Here is an 18157-nt window from a genome sequence, read left to right as displayed (position 1 = left end):
TGTTCAAACGGGCACAATAGAACTCATGCCCTTTAAGCTATCCGCGCAATGGAACAAGTTGCTTGCATTGATTTAGTGTGAATATCTACATATATTAATATATATAGCGCTTGTGTATGTTAACCACAACTAGCTTGACTGCAAGACTATATAACCATTTATTTAGTTTACAACAATTTAACACACTGTTTACTCTTCTCTTTTTTTAATCGATAACGGCATTGTAAATGCATCACTGTGTGTGTGTGTGGGAGACAGAGAAAGCAAATGAGGAAATCGAGAACATAAATTGGTTGAAAATAAAAGTTTAGGTTTATGTTGTTTTTATTTGTTGTATTTTAGAAAAAAAGATAATTACAAATAATACATAATTTGTTTCTTTTGGTTCGTATAGGCTTCTTCTTTGACGACGAAAAATAGAGGGCATTATTTGTAATTACATTATTTATATTGTATAAACCAATTAGCCTTTCTTTATTATTGTTGTTTTTTATTAAGGAAAGCGGCGCAGCGCATTAAACAAAAATAAAAGACAATAAATTTCTTGTTGACTGTGTCTTGTGTTCTGTTTGTTTGTTGTTTGCTGTTTGTATGTTAATGTAAAACAGTATGATAATTATTTATTAAAACATAATTAAAATAAATAATAATATTTTAGGCATATGTATAGTGTACGCAGTTGGCCAAAACAGCGGAATAGTAATTAACTACACAAAACAAAATTCACATCTTTGCCATACAATACACTCTTCCTGTTCCTGTTCTTATTCTTGTTCTGGATAGCTGATAGAAGTTTTTTGTTTTTTTCTTCATTTTTATATATTTATTTATATATATTTATATTTTGTATTTATAAGTGTTGACTCAGATAGTTCCATTTGTGAATATTTGCAAGAGCATTTTACTAACAAAGACAACTTGAACGGCATGTGAAGCAAATTAAGACATTTGATTTCATATTAAATTTCCTTCTCTTCATAGACTTTTTATCGACTTTACATTTATTGATTTGACGCGGCGAACGACATTTGTTCGTCTGTATACAATATATAAACTGTCTATAAACCAGATTCATTTTTTCTTCTTTCTCAAACAGTTGCATGACAATAGTCTTCTCACCTAAACTCATCTCAGCCTCTAAACTATCATCACACAGCCACGAGCTGAATCATTATTCTGCTGAATTGTTAATGTTGTAGTATTTTGTTGTTTTGTATAATATTGTTGTGTATTGTTTGTTTGTTTGTTTGTTTAGATTTGTGTCGATGCTGATGCTGATTTTGATGTTGCTTTTATTATTACATTACTGCTCTGCTGCTTTCGACTTCAAAGATTTCTTTTTATATTTCTTTTGTTTTGTTTGTTTTTGTTTGTATTACTGAATAATATTTGCATAGTCAAAAAGGAAACATTTTAGTTGTTTGGTTAGTTGTCACCGCCCTCCTGTGGCTCGTCGCCATCACCCTGGGTATCGGAGGTCCAAAGGGTCAGGTTATCCCTCAACAATTGCATGATGAGTGTTGAGTCTTTGTATGAGTCCTCGTTGAGTGTGTCCAGCTCGGCTATCGCGTCATCGAACGCCTATATTGTGGGGCAATAAGAATATATATATTTAGTATTCGATCAAATGTAATTACAACAATAACAATGCAAAATGCCGGCAAGGTAAATATGCAAGTACAAGTTCTTGTTCAGGTGCAAAACCAAAGCATTTCAGTTCCATAAAAAAATGTTTTAGTATTTACAATTATACCTTTAAATGTTTTTGTTTCATTCAGCAACTAAGCAAAATAATCAAAAATCATAAATTCATCTAGCAAAAATAAGAACTATTAAACTATTATACGATATTGAACTCTGTGACCTAACGGTTAATGCACTTTCTCTAAGAATCATTAATAATTTCACCAGCAAGATACGGACTGCATTATAAAGGGTTAAAAGCCATACATGTAACGGGGTACATAAGCCAGGCTCTCATCAATGAATTAATTAAGCCAATTTATAATTTACGTAACATGCGATGACCGTAGGCGTATGCTTATATCGTACGTGCCACGGACTTGTGTGGGTGTATGTGTGTGTCTGTCTGTATCTGTATTTGCATTAGTTAGTTTGTTAGCCACTTAACAACAATATTTAAATAATTAATATGAAACAAAGAAAACGAGATTTGTGTAGAAAGAGATTGAACCTGTTTAGCTAAATGACAAGCCCTCGCTGGTGAATTAATAATTTCGTAATAGAAGACGGAAAAGTTGAGTGCAAGACCTAATCTGATTGGATGTGTTGGCTGCATTTTAGTTTTTGCAATATCGAATGCCTCTTGATAAGCTTTTTTCGAGTCCTCAACGACGTCTTAAATTATGTACGTTAATATGGGGTACCAAAATAAATGAAACAAAAAGAAAAAAAGAACCAAAGTTCACAATTAGTTTTCAATATGATATAGATACTGAATAATGAACAATCAACTTAAATGTAGAACTAAAAATTAAAGTCTTTTTTATGATTTGAAATGGTTTTCGTTGCACTTGTTGCTTGTTGCTCGCTTGCCAGACATTTGCTTGTTTACTGTTTTTTTTTTCAAATTTATTTTTTTATTAACCTGTTTAGCCAATTGGCAAGCCTTATCTGGAGAATTCAAAATCTCATAATAGAAGACTGAGAAGTTAAGTGCAAGACCCAAGCGGATGGGATGTGTTGGCTGCATTTTGCCCTTGCTAATGTCAAATGCATCCTGGTAAGCGGTTTGGGAATCGTCAACAACGGCTGCATCATCACACAAAGAGATAGAGTTTACATTTACGTTGTTGTTTTATTTGTTTGTTTTATAATTTAAATAGGTATATATACTTAAAGAGCTTATAGCTTATGGAATTTAGATACTTACTGTTGCGTGCGTCTCCTGTAGCGACCTCAGCTAAATACCTGTAATAATCTCCCTTCATCTTCAAATAGAAAACCTTGCTCTCTGGATTGCTGGCTTTTGGAATAAGGTATTTGTCCAGAAGTCCCTGTTGATTAAACACAGAACAAGATGTCAAAATGTAAATAAGAGATCAACAGAGACTTGTGTTTATAAATAAACATTCCTAATTGCTTCGCGCGCACAATAAGCCGCTATTAAACCAATATTATGCGAGCAAAAGCTGCTTGGCTAATATACTATTACGCTGCCCAACTTGAAATAGCTACACGCGTATATATATATGTGTATGTGTCTGCTGTAGATGTATAGATGTATATATATGCCAATTTTACAGCCGACTGAGGCACTTCAAAGTATTATCGATTTTCTGTCACCAAAGAAAGAAAAGCTAACAGCCAGTCGCCTCAGTCGCCCAGCCCCGCAGTCCCAACCCCCAGCGATAGCTGTTTTTCTATATATACGTATAATATGTATACATTGGCTACATATGTAGGTTGTACCTTTTAATTTATTTTTAAGCCCAGTGGGTCTGCTGACTAAAGGTAGTTTACTTAATAGGTCAACAGTGTGTCAAATGAGCACTGCTTTAAAATATATGACTGGCTGGCTGTGCTGCTCAATAGAAAACTCTAATTAAATTGACATTAATCAAGACAAGTTGGGCCATTGTTGGTTACTGTTGCTATCTAATCTGTATGTTTATTTATATATATACATTGCACGACTGTGTGTGTGTGTGTAAGAGAGTGTGTTGCTGTGTGCAGCAGCAACATGTCTGGAAAATTTCTTTTTAAAAATAGATTTATTGATTGTAATACAATTTGCTGCACACCAACACCCACACACACATACGTAGATGCCTGTACTGTGGGCCCTCCGTTAAGGCGATTGTAATTTCAAACTAACGCAGCAATTGGTTTATATAGATGCATGCTAGAGTTATATTTTTACATAAAAGAAAATAAAATAAAACTCGGATGCCCAGCCACATTGAGATACAGCTACCACCGCCCCACTCGCATTTGGGAGCAGGACTTGCGCAGTGAACAAGGAGAACTCATCATAATTTGCTTACTCTATGGTGGATTTTGGGAGGGGGCGGATTGCGGGACCCTAACAATATTCATGGTCATGGGCAGATGATGGGAGAGCACAGTGGAATGGAGTAGAGTTGAGCAGCTGTACATACCAGAACTTCATAGCAAATTTCTCTAAGCTCCTTCTCCACACGCTCTCTGTACTCGCGGGCGAGCTGTTGTTTTCTGGCGGATGCTTCGGTTTTTTGCTCAATGGAGGAAATAACACGCCACGATGACCTGTTGTTGTATAAATGTATGCACAGAAGAAGAAATATACATAAGTATATGTAGAAACTCTATATTTCCCATTTGCAATTTACCTGCGCGCTCCAACCACATTTTTGTAGGCAACGGAGAGCAGATTTCTTTCCTCATTTGACAGCTCGACGCCCGTCTCTGTGACTGATTTCATGGCCTGGGCCATGTCATCGTAGCTACATATAAAAGTAAATCAAATTAATTATGTATTCCTTTGATCTGTGCGAATAAATGTATACACTTACCGTTCTGATTGCTCGGCCAATTTTGCCTTTTGGACCAGTTCTTCCTTATCGACTGTCGACATGTTTGTGGTTTTTTGTTTTAGTTACTTGACCAAACTAAGAATATGAATAATTTGTATAATTGTGTTCGTGTGTGTGTATTGGCCCACGCACGATCTCTGTTGCAATTGATAGACAGCAGAAAAATTAATTAAAGTAGGAGGAATCCACAGCTCAAAGCGTCGCTCACAGTGTGTGAATGGTTATCTGCAATAGAAAGAAGGAACGAAATAAAGATATAAATATATATATTTAATGATTGTCACTGTAATGCAATTGAATTTCCCACGCGGCACATTCACTTTATTAATTGGCAACCTGTTCAAACAGCCAACAAACAATAGCGTCTGTGCTGTATGTATGTATGTATGTATGTGTATAAGTACACTTTCTTATATTGTGAGGCACCACCCACGTCTAATTGAAAGCTACGATTAATTCATTTATTTCCCTCGCCAACTTTCGACACGAATATCCTTTAACTAACACCCACACTCACACACACGTACACACCCACACATACAGCTGCAAACCCGAATAATTATCTGCCGCTGTCGCTGTGTGTTGCTCTTTCGACCAGGCCCGAAACTCGACTAAAACGAGAACTTGCCGCTGTCTCTGGCTAAAAACGTTGAGCTGAGGTGCGAAGGAGCAAGGATTGCCGCCGGTGGCAGAGCTCGTCGCATGCGAATAGCAGCTGCGCGTTGCAAACTTCTGCTGATATTGAGATATGCTGGCGGTGTCAATGGGCGGGCAACAGGATATTAAAGGATATTATATTGCGCTCATCAATATATGTATATATACATGAGACATTCAAAACTGGTTTCGCAACATGCACATATATACGTTTATGTATTTGTAGTTGTAGAATTCAATTTGCAATTAGCAGCAAAGAGTCGAGTTTTAGCATCTTTGCTTCACATGCTGCAATTAGCATTAATACCGAACTGAATCATCGAGACGCTCGCCATATCAGTATCTCATTTCATTTCATTTCATCGACTTTGAATATAAAGTGTTGAGAAAATAAAGTACAGGGTCGAGCAGTTACTTAAACTCGCAATGATGATAACTAATAATAAAATAAAACAAAAGGTTTGCCTCGTCTTAATGTCAATAAATTGCGTTTTATGTTAAGCAACTGTGAGTCAGTCACGTCACATGCTAACACTTAACTTCTATCATGTATATATGTATGTATGTGTATGCACATGCTCGCTACAAAACATATTATGATGCAAACGGGGGTTAACCTGTTGCCTTTTAGCCAACGGCTGAGTGCTTCCCTCGACAACATGACTGAATTTGCAGGTATTACATAAATATTGATTGATTATTATTTATAAATAAACGCAAGGTGAGGCTGATTGATACATTTTCCATTATCCTTGGGGACAAACATAGAAACATAATAATAACGACAAAATTATTATCCCCCAAGGCAGCCTTGTTAGTCCGCTGCACATAAGGACCCATAGCCCATCATAATGTGCTTTTGACAGGCAACAGAAAAGGTGGGTGAGTGTGCGTGTGGTATTTGAGTTTTGCTAGCGTGTGGGCGTGCTCCAAATTATGTTTGCACATTGTTAATACAAATTTGTGCTTGTGATTTACTCTGCTGTTTGCCAATGCTATAAGACATGACATTCGACTTCTTTGGGGCGCCCCAACTGCCAGATGCACATTGGATACGTAAAAAATTGAGATGGGAATGGGAATGGGAATGGAAATGTTAAAAAAGCAACAGCAGCAACAACCGACACGACAAGCGAATGGAATGAACGAAACAAAAAACAACAAGCAATGAAAAAATAAACCAACATACATGCACAGAGAGAAAAGTTATAAATAAACTATGAATAAAATTGAAAATGAAATAAAAGAGAGAAATCTGTGGCTTGATGGGTGTGTGAGTCTGTATGTGTGTGTGTGCGAGTGTGTATATCTGTGTCTTTGTGGTACGTGAGTAAGCATATGTATAAATATGTACTAACGTATTACTTGTGTGTATTCAGATGTTAAAATGAATGCACAATAACCCCAAATGCAGAAATAAGAAAATGGTAACAATACTTAAGCGAAAATGGTAAAAATGTTGAGTAAAGGTGATCATAAATAATCTATGTATGTACGTATGTATGCTAAATATATATGCATAGTCACAATGACCCAACCACCCACTTGTTATCTGAATTTCTAAACGATCGCATCCGACCGTCAAATTGTAAAAACATTGAACCTTAGTCTGCACACAAGTACAGATAAGTTCTCATACACACTCACACACACACACACACAGATTATAGATGCTTGTAAGAATAGCAACTTTTGTGCGTTGCTCGTTTTTAGGTCAATTGCCAGGTTTTCGTAGTTATTGACAAAAAAAAAATAAATAAATAAATAAAAGAGATGAAAACACTAACGAAACAGAGCGAAACGGCGGAGTATACTCAATAGTATAATTTTCATTTCTAAATTCCAACAAATTTTATTTGTGTATGCATGTATATCCATGTGTACGCATAGATATATGGGTGCGCATTTATAGCTACAATCCAATCAGCCACTCCCTCCCGTTTCAATGGTGGAGCCAACAAAATCAGCTCTTAGCAATGAAGCGAATTGTATGCGTCATGGACTGCGTCATTTTTTGGGCATGCCTCACAATGAGGAAGTAGTGCGACTGCAAGAGTCACAGCCACAAACTATTTTTCTTTATATAGAAGTATGCGTGTGCACACATGCATTCTTTCGCTTTTATGTGCAATTGTGTATGTTATAAAATAGAAGAAGAACCAGCTAATAGCGAAATGTCAGTGCGACAACGACGACGGCATCGGCTTCGGTCACTGGTACAGATGGAAGATAACGGCGAATAAATTTGAAACCGTTTGTTAAGTTCTGCGATGACGGCAACTTTGACTGTTGCAAACGGCGCTATCCCATGCGAATACAGACGTGTGTGTGTGTGTGTTGTCGGTGCGAGCGTGTGAGTGCGCGAGAGTATTGAAAATACACCACACCGGGCGGCAAACTGTAAATTCACCACACCGGCCCCATGAGGTCGCGACGACAGAGATTCGGCTACACGGCGTTACGGCTACATGCGCAGTACAGAGGGAAAAAATACGACTGTAGAGAAATGCAGATAAGCAGAAAATTCCAATACACAGGGTTTTGAAAACTAGACACAAGTAATGGAAGCTTTCAATAGTTTCATTCACTTTTCTTCGATTTGATGTTCGATTGAACCGCTTAAAAAGAAACAAATCAAATTACATACATACTTGTATGTATGTACATCTTATCCAATGAAATTACGCATACATACGTCTATGAACGTACATCAGCTAACAAGAAACAAGTGTGTGTGCCTCACAGTGAGGGGGAGGGTTGTGAAGAGCACGCAACAAAAAGTATAAAAATAATCCCACCGGAGAGCGAGAGAGCAACATAAAGAGAACACACACTTCCAAACGGCCAAAGGCAGCAGCGATAGCGAGAGCAGTACGGTATAAAAGAACACGTAACCGCGTGTGTCGTCCACTTACATACACACATATATATATATATATATATATATATATATATTATATATATGTACATTCATAAGTATATCTATTTCGATATATATTTATAAGTAATATATATTTTTATATCTGTAGAAACATATATGTATGTATATCTATGCATGTGGTGAATTCTTTAAGTAAATCCAATAAGAATTAAGTTAACAACGTACGTGCATTTATGCACAAGTCTGTGAAAATAGCCCCAATGAATTAATTTTACAAAATTTACAATGCATAAGGTACAAATTCATTTTTTTTTAAAAGCGAATATCGCCGCAGCACACTTTTAAATGTGCATATGCGTAATACATTCGGACTGGCTTACATATTTACACACACATACACACAGTCATTCGCTCCGACGTTCGTATGCAAGTATTTTAGCTATTGACGACTAAAACGCCTAGCGACCAGAACACACTTAAGCACCACAATTCGCCTTCGCATTAGCCAAGTCAGTTGTTGCCACGGCCGCCAACAATCAACCAAAAGCACTGAAAATATACGAAGCTACGAAGCAAACGAATCTCACGTCTACATATATATATGTATAAATATACATATATACACACACATAGAGACACACACTAATACAAAATATTCCAATACTAATGCACAGCAGGCATTTGTACATACACATGTACGTATTTTTGCACAAATTCACAGTTCTGAACATTTTCGTCTTTTTGCGTAGTATTTTTATCGATCGTTCCATAGAAGCATGTAGAAAATTTTTTTATTCATGCGGCGTTTGCACAAGTTCTTGGCGAATTGAAAAATTTATTCAAATGCATAAACTACCGAAATGCACATGTTTATCGCCTTAACTCGCTTTAGATTTTATAATTAATATATACATATGTGGGTACATATACATATTTCGCCCCATATTACTAATGCAAATTGGTTGGTTACCTTACATTCGATTCACTCGAAACGACAACGACGACTACCAACGAACGGCGAACGACTAAAAGTGATGGCAAATGTTGCACACAGTAAGCGCTGTATCTGTGTGTACGCCTATTTGGTATACATGCATGTATTGGTAGATTTCACACACTCATAAACGCACACATAGACGGCAGCGCATGCCGCTACAGCAATTGAGAGAGCACAAAGTAAAAAGAGAAAGAGAACAAAGAGAACAGTAGGTAAAAATGAGTGTTGCCAACCTGGCTACAAAAAACTGAGTTGCCAGGTGTAAAACAAGTGAACTGGATTCGTTGAGTTTTAAATGACCTGTTGTTGTCATGCCTAATCCATCAATTCGAATTCAAAGAAGCTTGCTGATTAATTTTGGTTATTACAGCTGAGCAAATTACTTCTTAATTATACACATGATGTACTGCAGCTTTTTACGTTAAGTGCAGTAAGCATAAACAAATTTGTTGTTGGCCATTACAAGCTGCAGTTTTATACATTGTATGACGCATGCCACAATAATGTTGGGGAGGAGCTTGACCGAATGCTGCTGCCGCTGCCGTTGTTGCTGCTGTTGCTGTCGTCAATTGTGCGCAATTGTCGTTTAATTGAGTAATTTGAATGAGACGAACGTCCGTATGTTAAATTTTTAGATTCGAGTGTTACGCGAGTTGTATTTGCGGCCTTGTACGTGTCTCTTTGTGCGTTGTAAAATTGACCAACAATTACTAACTATTCTGAAAAATCTAATTAAAATGGAAATCCATTGTACATTGCGCCTTTGGTTAAGCCCTTGAATTGCGATTAACGCACAAACCTATTTTTGTACCTGTTAAAGCCTTCCAGCTCTTATCTCTGGCGCACTGATTAAATTTTATTTTTTCAACTTCACGGGCTGTGACGACGCCTTATCAGCAATTATGTGCTTTTGATAAGCTTCAGTAAATTATTGCCTTAATTCTAATGTTGATTTTCATTGAATTGCGCTAAGTATATCCGAGTCGGAGCAGACACCACACTACCAACAAACGCTTTTTGAAATTTAACTGATTAAAAAAATTCTTGTTGTTGGCAATGCTGTGTCGCTTGACTCGTCTATCACAAAATTACGTCATCAGCGTCCTACTTGAAGCAGTAATTTTATCCAGACGCAGTTACAAATGTATTTTCTTCGATCTTACAATACTAATATCAGATATGGGGGCTCTTATATTTTTTACAATATGAAGAATTATGAATCAATTCATTTAGCGTATTAAATCGATACAAGTGAAAAATGCGGTCTCTCAATCTCTCGCCGACAACATGGCGCTCCGAGTAACACAATTGTGTAGAGACGAAATATGTTACTCACTGCGCCCTTACAACAAACAAAAGTTTCGAATGTTAATAGACAACACAATTACACAGTTTAACACAATTTTTTAAATTAATTATATCTTTTAAGATTTCTTAATAAAATTACTACGTAAACACACCTTTCGTCGGCTATTGCTGCAGTGTGACCGGTCTAGACAAACGTAATAAATGTTGTTTAGCATTAGTGTGGCTGAATTTTATTATTTAGACACGTTGGCAGCTCAATAATAAACGATATAATGAGAATCGATATAACATTCACCGATACAGCATTCATCGTAGCGGTCGCACGTGTTTACTTCGGTTTTTAAACTTGGAGAAGACTCAAGCCGAAATATACATATATAAGTCAAAATGCCGCGCTCCAAACGTGATAAGAAAGGTAAGGGTTACATCAGGTACTCCTGACAGAATGGAATACATTCATTTTCTTTTGATTTTACTTGCAGTTTCCTTGACCAAAACCGACCGCAAGGGTCTTGCATGGAAGCAACGCATCATCGACGACATCCGATTTTGTGTGGAGAAGTATCCAAATATATTTGTTTTCCAGGTGCAGAATATGCGCAACAATTTGTTGAAAGATCTACGGCAAGAATGGAAACAAAATTCTCGCTTCATTTTTGGCAAAAACCGCATAATGCAAATCGGCTTGGGTCGCACAAAGGCCGAGGAAGTTGAGAAAGGAATACATAAGGTACAATATTTTATATGGATAAAAAATAAATGCTTTATTAAACATCTCTTGCAGCTTTCAAAACGCCTGACTGGTCAGGTGGGTCTGCTATTCACGGAGAAGAGCAAAGAAGAAGTACTAAAGTGGGCAGATAAATATTGGGCTGTGGAATATGCTCGCAGCGGGTTCACAGCAACGGAGACCGTTACCCTGCCAGCTGGACCTCTGGAGGAGTTTGCACACTCAATGGAGCCGCATTTGCGATCACTGGGTTTGCCCACTAAACTGGAGAAGGGCATTGTGACCTTATACAGCGATTATACGGTCTGTGAAAAGGGCAAAGTGCTGACTCCGGAGCAAGCGCGAATCCTAAAATTGCTGGGCAAGCCCATGGCCAAGTTTCGCTTGACCATGAAGTGCTCATGGACGAAGGCTGACGGCTTCCAACTGCATGTTAAAGATGATGAGCAAGAGTCAAATAAAGAAACAGATACCCCCATGGAAGAGGACGAGGATGAGGAGGAGGACGAGGAGGATGACGAGAATGCAGATGATGATATTGATGAAGAGTAATTAGCTAAGATTTCAATTAGAAACTAAGTTTTATGAATATGTATATAATAATTATATATATAGCTATTACAATTTCACTGTTCCTTACTTAGGCAGATGAGAGATTGCCGCTGCCACTGCCCGCGCTTTTCTTGGTAGTGCGATAGGCAATTACATAGCGCTGCGCCACCGGCAGCGGCTCTGCGTAGCCATTCAAATAGGATGAATCCTCGAATAGCACTTCGTAATCTTCCGTTGCAGTTTGTGGCAGGCGATGCACAATGGCCTTATAGAAGCATGTTGTTTGTGGATACAGAGCCATGACTAGAGATTTCAAGACGGAGAATTTGGCATTAGTTAAATTTTTGTTAAAGGGAAGGGTCCCACTACGCACCGACTGTATCCTTAGGGAAAAGCGCATGCCCGTCTGTCTCTGGATTGGCACGCATTAGTGGCAATGGAATAACTTTGCGTTTGCTCAGCACATGTCGGTCCTTCTGCTCTTCGTCTATGTCAATGACATCGTATTTGTTTTGACGGTGTAGGAACTGCACCACCTCAGCCAGGATCCAGTTCTCCTCTTCGTCGATGCCCTTGGCCAGCGCAGCCACATTGTCGCCCACCTTGGCCACATAGTTGCTCTCGGCAGGAATTGCTCCGCACAAAGGCGGTGCGCGCTCGCCAGGCTTGCCAACAAACAGAGGCAATGTCTGAGCCGAGAGCTGCACCATTTTCATGAGAGCACCACGACGAATGGCTTCCTTGTTGCCGGCATTGCGAGCCTGTGAATATGCAAATGTATTAAAATTGTGCATTATATATTTTTTAGCTATTCCCTTACCTGAATGCGTCTTTCATTTCGTATATTTCGTATCTCATGTATTTTGGCGAGGGCTGCTCGAATTGTTGCTTCCTCTTGACTTGCCTCTGCAATTTTTGACTGAAGCAGCGTCTTTAATTTCGGATTCGGATTTTGTTGTGCACGCACAAGGCTGGCTATTGAATTTTCAGCACGGCGTCTTTCACTATCCACTTTGTGAATAAGTTGTTGGATGTCTTTCAGGCGATCCTGTGAATAAAACAAATTGTAAATGAGTTTCAGGATGTGATAAGCAGTTTATGCTCTGATTACTTACCTGTATTTGTTGTGCAGCACTCTCCGCAGTAAGTGGCATTTTAATTCTTCCTGTTTTATTATTTGTTTATATTATTTCTATACCTACACCAAATAATGCACTTTTTTGTTTTGAGTATGCTGGAATGACAGGTCAACCTTGTTGTTGGTATTTTTATGTATGCAGTATCAAATATACTAAATAATGCAGAAAGCAACAAAGGAAATGATTAACAAATGATATATTTCTATATAAAATCAGATTGAATTATAGATACTTGATTTAATATAGCGAGCAAATAAATGAGAAAATTTAACTAGCAAAAATACTAGATTTACATTAATATATCGAAAATAGCTACTTCGAGTGCCATAGACTTTTCGATAAGTTGATAAAACGCTTATCGGTTGACTACCGCACTTTACGGTGAAAGCTGGGGAAAGTCGTTTTCAAACTGAATGTAAGAATATTAATATTTATATTAGTGTTAAAGCATAATGTTTACGGCAACGTGTATCGCTCCTGTTAATATGGCCCTAGTTAAATACTGGGGCAAACGAAACGAGGAACTAATACTGCCAATCAATGACTCCGTCAGCATGACTTTAGATGCTAACGAGATGTGTGCAAAGACCACAATAAGCGCATCGGAGAGCTTTAAACAGAATCGAATGTGGTTGAATGGCGAAGTAGTGCCCTTCGAGGAGAATGCCCGATTGATGCGTTGTGTGGAAGGCATACACCGTCTGGCCCTGGCCAATGGTGCGCACAAATTTCCATTATCGTGGAAGGTGCACATCGCATCTTACAATAATTTCCCCACTGCCGCTGGTCTGGCATCGAGTGCAGCGGGCTATGCGTGTCTCGTCTATACGCTGGCACGTCTCTACGATTTACCCATGAACGAGGAGCTAACGACAATCGCTCGCCAGGGCAGCGGCTCGGCGTGTCGCAGTTTATACGGCGGCTTCGTGCACTGGCAACGGGGCTTATCCGCTGACGGCAGCGACTCCATTGCCGTGCAGTTGGCGCCCGCTGAGCACTGGCCCAATATGCACATGCTGATCCTAGTCGTGAACGATGCACGCAAGAAGACCGGCTCGACCAAAGGCATGCAGCTGGGCGTTCAGACATCCGCATTGATACAGCATCGCGCAAAAGAGGTTGTGCCCCAGCGTGTCAAGGATCTGATGGCGGCGATTGATGCGCGTGACTTTGAGTCTTTTGCCGAGATCACCATGAAGGAGTCGAATCAATTGCATGCCATCTGTCTGGATACCTATCCGCCGTGTGTCTACATGAACGACGTGTCGCATGCAATTGCGAATTTCGTGCACGATTACAATGAGACGGTGGGCTCCGTGCAAGCTGCTTACACCTTCGATGCGGGCCCAAATGCCTGCCTCTATGTGCTGGCCGAGAACGTGCCGCGTCTGTTGGCTGCCATCCAACTGGCGTTTCCCAATGATGCCTCGCAAAGTGTTGAGTATCTGAAAGGGATTCCAGTGCCGCCAGTTGAAGTGAAGAACGGTCTTCGGGATGTCTCGATTGGGCATGTGAATGCCAAGAATATGCTCAAATATATAATCCATACGAAAATAGGCGAAGGTCCCAAACAGCTAAGCGACGAGAAGAGCCTGCTAATCGATGGCTATCCGCTGACCAAATAGTCTAGGCTTTATAGACTCCATAAATCTCTAGATTCCGGGCTCAAATTAGTTAATTTGATTAAGTGTGTTAATATGTAGAAGAATTCTAGATAGGTCTCGGGGAACTTTTCATGCAACTCATAAGATATACATCACTTATTTATCTCTACCGTTTTTTTATTGTTGGTTTTTTGTATATATTTATTTATTATTGTTTCTTTTATAAATAAATATTATTTTTTCTTTAGCTCATTTTTTTTGTTTGAAGATGCATAATTTAGATACACTTATTTGCTTATTCATCTATATTGTATGATTTCTTTTCTTTAAAAAATATTTATCATAAATAAATAAACATTGCTTCACTGTGCATGCAAATTGGAGATGGGAGCGTGATTAGCTCCGCTATGTGCCTTAAAACAGTCTCGAATCGAAACGTGACAAAGAAAGAAAACAAAACAATAACAAATGGCAAAAGGTGACAATAAACGTCTTTCGAATTTTAAGCAAACTAAACGTAGATCAAAATAGCAAACAAATACAAATCATAATTAGAATTTTGTATGCTAGGCAAATGTAATAAAACTAGAGTTTCTATAAGCAATTCATAACAAAATATATTTATATGTGGAAATATAAAAATAAATGTTTTTTATTATAAAACTGAATTCAAAAAGTTACTTTTATTCTATGCTGAACATCGACTTTCGATTGCCTGCTAGAAAACCATAAATCTATCAGAGTGAATACCCGAAGTTTATAATCAATAGAAACATTCCACAGATTTCAGTTAATTTATAGAGTATATATATTTATATATGTATTTTTTTCTTACAAACAATATATATAAAATACTTGTTCATCTTATAAATAACCATATGTACATCTAGAACTAAATAAAAAAGTACTTTTCAAAAGCAATAAAATAGGGTTGCAGCAAATAAGGCATTGCACGTTAGTATAATTAAAGTTAAAGCAGAAATTAAATGTCTCTGTATGTATTTATATAAAAATAGGCACTCCAAGTTAAATGTTTTCCATTAATCAGCCGGTAGACTCACTGCAGTCAGTCAAATGGTCGATTGTCTCGATTACGACATGATTGCTTGGAAGTGTATCTAAGTCGAAAGTATTCGATGATGCATTAAGTAAAAGCTCTAAAGAAATCTCTTGTTCCAAGGGCACTGTCGACAGCAGAACGACACCGCTTTCCGCATCCACAGCCGTTTCGATGGCATCCTCAATTTCCTGATCTTGTTGCCCATCTACCTCCTCCGGCTCGCCTTCTGTATCATTGTCGTCCGATATTAAACTTGACATATACTGCTGCACAGTCTCCTCGGTATTATCCTTATGTTATTTGCCCGCAAGCAGGCCGTCGCATCCCGCTTCCACATGCTCCATAACCTGTTGCTTCAGCTGGGCCACGTGATCTTTCAGGGTTTTCACAATACCCGCTAGGTCCGCGTTCTCGCCCTTAAGTACTTTAACACGATCCTCCAGCTTTGAGATGCGCTCCAGCTTACGTTTGCGGCACTTCGAGGCTGCCACGCGATTCCGTTGACGTTTCCGCTCCAATTTAATCTTTTCTTGATCTGCCATATCGATAGGGCTGACTGTTGGGGAAGCTACGGCATTCTGTGGCTCGTCCTTAATGACGGGAAAGCCATCTATGATTAAGAAATATGGATTAGACTCTGCTAGATTCTGTAATATACAACTAAATGGTACTCACCCACGCTGGTGTAGGTAAATCCTCCACTGATGCCATTATTCACGGCGGTCATTGTAGCGGGGGCAACAGGAGCTGGATTGCTGGCAGCTGTTGGAGCGTTGGTATTGTTGCCCAGAAACGCCTGCGAGTTTTTGCTGGTGTGAAGATTCTGGAGGGCTTCTTCAAAGCCCTTGCCAAAGGCCTCCTGTTCCGAAGTGATGGGCCCCACCTTAGTGGGGAATACTGTGCCCGGCTGTGGCGTTTGCAGCAATCCGCCAGAGAGTAATATTTTTTCAAGGTCAGGCGTGTTGAGTGTCTTTAAAGGTACATCGGGTGAGTCAATGAGCAGAGGTGCCATGGCGCGCTTATTCTTCTTGTTGAGGTCCAGGAAGGCTGGACGTTTGCTGACGTTGGGAGTTGAAGTGCTATTGGGCGTTGGAAATTCCATTGACTCCTCGGTGCCAATTGGATCTGGCTCCGTTTTAGGTACTATCGGTGCGGCGGCTACGTTACTACTGTTTGCATTGCTGGCGAGCGCAGCAGCGGAAGCGACAGACATTTTCATTTTTTTCCTTTGAATATGACGTCAGACTGATTACAAAAAACGAAAGAGGAAAAAACAAAGCAAATAGTAGTGGGTCGCTGTTGTGATAACTTGTTTTAGATGATGACTCATCGCTCCCCTTACCAACCCGCCCGTATTCTACGTATGTATATAATCACAAGTACAAAAGTCGTGTATGACGAGCAAGTGATTTGACCTTACTTACCAATTTCTAACACAGTGTACTTTTACCGGAAAAGTTGTTTAATTTTTGCAACTAATATATGAATAAAATTGTACTTTATAAAAAGAGTTTAAATTTTATAACAATTTAAACGTAAAGGCAATTGCGTTGTATTTGGTTGGTTTTGCTATTCACAGTGAAGTACTCTTGATGTTGCCACATGTATATAAAACGGGAAACAGCTGTTTTCCCAAAATATCGAGTGCAATTGTCGATATAACTGTGACTATCGATATTGTCGCTTCTTCTTCCTCTTCTTTTCCGCTGTGCTGTCAAAAACGTAGGTCGCAAATAAACTAAATAACAATTTTAATTCTGCTCAAAAGTGTATTTTCGGATGCCATCGGCAGCTATTTTATTGAATAATGAAGAAAATAATCTATAAATTGTGTTCTCTAATGGAAATTTTTTGTTTTCATGCTGTACCACTCATTGACTGGTGGCCGACTTCTGCCGCAAAAACAGTTTGATAACCCGCAATGGCCAAGTCCAAGAATCACACAAATCACAACCAGAACAAGAAGGCTCATCGCAATGGCATCAAGCGCCCCATGCGCAAACGCCACGAGTCCACCCTGGGCGTAAGTAGAAATCAGAAAAATGAGAGGATAGATTACCATCCTCTAACATACTCCATATTCTGACATATTCCAAATTGTTCCACAGATGGATGTCAAGTTCTTGATCAACCAGCGATATGCACGCAAGGGTAACCTTTCCCGCGAGGAGGCAGTCAAGCGTTACAAGGAGCGCATTGCTGCCCAGCAAGGCAAACCCAAGCCCGTTAAATTGTAAATTCCAGGCAGCATTCGATATTGTTTTGAGTGCAAATTGTGTCTTAGAATAAAGGAAAAATACATTTAACGAATGTACATAAATTTTATTTATGATTCTGTGTTCGATTCGACTAGTGATGGGAAAGTGGTATTAATTTCTTATGTTGGATATCTATTGCTTTGCAAAGTAAATAAAACATTTGTTAAATTTGTTAAAGCAACTTGAGTCAAATCGAATTGGATTAGATGATTTTATACCCGATTGCCTTTTAAATTACAATTATAATCAATAGAAACCAGAGTGAATATGTATTCAAACTATAAAAAAAAAACCTTCCCTTTCAGAGATAATAATTTAAAAATCGTTAATTTTGCAACAATAGCTTACATTTCTTTAGTATATCGATAATTCTGCGCGCTTTTGTAGTTGCGCTTGGCTATATTGTGAACGTTTTGGCATTTGTCAATCTGGCAAC

General features: G+C 38.6%; 6 protein-coding genes across 10 annotated transcripts; 3 read left to right on the top strand and 3 right to left on the bottom strand.

The window, feature by feature from the left end:
* Positions 1–306: 306 nt before the first annotated feature.
* Positions 307–9200, bottom strand: 14-3-3zeta (tyrosine 3-monooxygenase/tryptophan 5-monooxygenase activation protein zeta). 4 transcript variants are annotated; one of them, XM_018010690.2, is made up of 7 exons: positions 9044–9200; positions 4515–4760; positions 4332–4445; positions 4122–4248; positions 2894–3017; positions 2609–2772; positions 307–1581 (listed from the first exon to the last, which is right to left on the bottom strand). In XM_018010690.2, exons 2-7 carry the CDS (start codon positions 4574–4576, stop codon positions 1426–1428), a joined length of 747 nt encoding a protein of 248 aa, XP_017866179.1. In that variant the 5' UTR covers positions 4577–4760; positions 9044–9200; the 3' UTR covers positions 307–1425. The 4 variants fall into 4 exon arrangements, with proteins under 4 accessions (XP_017866179.1, XP_017866182.1, XP_017866180.1 ...); XM_018010693.2 differs by lacking the exon at positions 2609–2772 and adding an exon at positions 2195–2358; XM_018010691.2 differs by having other exon boundaries at positions 9049–9172.
* Positions 9201–10395: 1195 nt separating this feature from the next.
* Positions 10396–11732, top strand: RpLP0-like (ribosomal protein LP0-like). The gene is made up of 3 exons (XM_018010689.2): positions 10396–10793; positions 10861–11108; positions 11163–11732. Exons 1-3 carry the CDS (start codon positions 10766–10768, stop codon positions 11658–11660), a joined length of 774 nt encoding a protein of 257 aa, XP_017866178.1. The 5' UTR covers positions 10396–10765; the 3' UTR covers positions 11661–11732.
* Sgf29 (SAGA-associated factor 29) lies at positions 11666–12964 on the bottom strand. The gene is made up of 4 exons (XM_018010688.2): positions 12776–12964; positions 12481–12708; positions 12034–12421; positions 11666–11963 (listed from the first exon to the last, which is right to left on the bottom strand). The coding sequence occupies exons 1-4, from the start codon at positions 12812–12814 to the stop codon at positions 11749–11751; spliced, it is 870 nt and encodes a 289-aa protein (XP_017866177.1). The 5' UTR covers positions 12815–12964; the 3' UTR covers positions 11666–11748.
* A 105-nt stretch (positions 12965–13069) lies between these two features.
* On the top strand, positions 13070–14655 carry Mvd (mevalonate diphosphate decarboxylase). 2 transcript variants are annotated; one of them, XM_018013422.2, is made up of 2 exons: positions 13070–13214; positions 13295–14655. In XM_018013422.2, exon 2 carries the CDS (start codon positions 13354–13356, stop codon positions 14422–14424), a length of 1071 nt encoding a protein of 356 aa, XP_017868911.1. In that variant the 5' UTR covers positions 13070–13214; positions 13295–13353; the 3' UTR covers positions 14425–14655. The 2 variants fall into 2 exon arrangements, with proteins under 2 accessions (XP_017868911.1, XP_017868910.1); XM_018013421.2 differs by having other exon boundaries at positions 13133–14655.
* A 532-nt stretch (positions 14656–15187) lies between these two features.
* Positions 15188–17044, bottom strand: Jra (Jun-related antigen). Its single transcript, XM_018013187.2, has 3 exons — positions 16888–17044; positions 16139–16708; positions 15188–16073 (listed from the first exon to the last, which is right to left on the bottom strand). Exons 2-3 carry the CDS (start codon positions 16680–16682, stop codon positions 15760–15762), a joined length of 858 nt encoding a protein of 285 aa, XP_017868676.1. The 5' UTR covers positions 16683–16708; positions 16888–17044; the 3' UTR covers positions 15188–15759.
* A 3-nt stretch (positions 17045–17047) lies between these two features.
* RpL29 (ribosomal protein L29) lies at positions 17048–17788 on the top strand. The gene is made up of 3 exons (XM_018013188.2): positions 17048–17185; positions 17371–17486; positions 17572–17788. Exons 2-3 carry the CDS (start codon positions 17385–17387, stop codon positions 17698–17700), a joined length of 231 nt encoding a protein of 76 aa, XP_017868677.1. The 5' UTR covers positions 17048–17185; positions 17371–17384; the 3' UTR covers positions 17701–17788.
* The last annotated feature ends 369 nt before the right edge of the window (positions 17789–18157 follow it).

Source organism: Drosophila arizonae, chromosome 5, assembly GCF_054131065.1.
Source record: "Drosophila arizonae isolate 15081-1271.41 chromosome 5, UAZ_ARI_1.0, whole genome shotgun sequence".
Taxonomy (NCBI): domain Eukaryota; kingdom Metazoa; phylum Arthropoda; class Insecta; order Diptera; family Drosophilidae; genus Drosophila; species Drosophila arizonae.
This window is presented reverse-complemented; position numbering and strand designations above follow the sequence as displayed.

Excerpts from the sequence above, each read along its gene's own strand:
- 14-3-3zeta (XM_018010690.2), bottom strand. The coding sequence starts at position 4,576 with ATGTCGACAGTCGATAAGGAAGAACTGGTCCAAAAGGCAAAATTGGCC. Across the intron at positions 2,773-2,893 it reads TACAGGAGACGCACGCAACA|CCGTTGTTGACGATTCCCAA; the intron begins GTAAGTATCTAA and ends GTGATGATGCAG. Across the intron at positions 1,582-2,608 it reads CTTGCCAATTGGCTAAACAG|GCGTTCGATGACGCGATAGC; the intron begins GTTAATAAAAAA and ends CCCACAATATAG.
- RpLP0-like (XM_018010689.2), top strand. The coding sequence starts at position 10,766 with ATGCCGCGCTCCAAACGTGATAAGAAAG. Across the intron at positions 10,794-10,860 it reads CTCCAAACGTGATAAGAAAG|TTTCCTTGACCAAAACCGAC; the intron begins GTAAGGGTTACA and ends TTTTACTTGCAG. Across the intron at positions 11,109-11,162 it reads TTGAGAAAGGAATACATAAG|CTTTCAAAACGCCTGACTGG; the intron begins GTACAATATTTT and ends CATCTCTTGCAG.
- Sgf29 (XM_018010688.2), bottom strand. The coding sequence starts at position 12,814 with ATGCCACTTACTGCGGAGAGTGCTGCACAACAAATACAG. Across the intron at positions 12,709-12,775 it reads GTGCTGCACAACAAATACAG|GATCGCCTGAAAGACATCCA; the intron begins GTAAGTAATCAG and ends TTTTATTCACAG. Across the intron at positions 11,964-12,033 it reads TTTCCCTAAGGATACAGTCG|TCATGGCTCTGTATCCACAA; the intron begins GTGCGTAGTGGG and ends TGAAATCTCTAG.
- Mvd (XM_018013421.2), top strand. The coding sequence starts at position 13,252 with ATGTTTACGGCAACGTGTATCGCTCCTGTTAATATGGCCCTAGTTAAA.
- Jra (XM_018013187.2), bottom strand. The coding sequence starts at position 16,682 with ATGAAAATGTCTGTCGCTTCCGCTGCTGCGCTCGCCAGCAATGCAAAC. Across the intron at positions 16,074-16,138 it reads ATTTACCTACACCAGCGTGG|ATGGCTTTCCCGTCATTAAG; the intron begins GTGAGTACCATT and ends TCTTAATCATAG.
- RpL29 (XM_018013188.2), top strand. The coding sequence starts at position 17,385 with ATGGCCAAGTCCAAGAATCACACAAATCACAACCAGAACAAGAAGGCT. Across the intron at positions 17,487-17,571 it reads GCCACGAGTCCACCCTGGGC|ATGGATGTCAAGTTCTTGAT; the intron begins GTAAGTAGAAAT and ends ATTGTTCCACAG.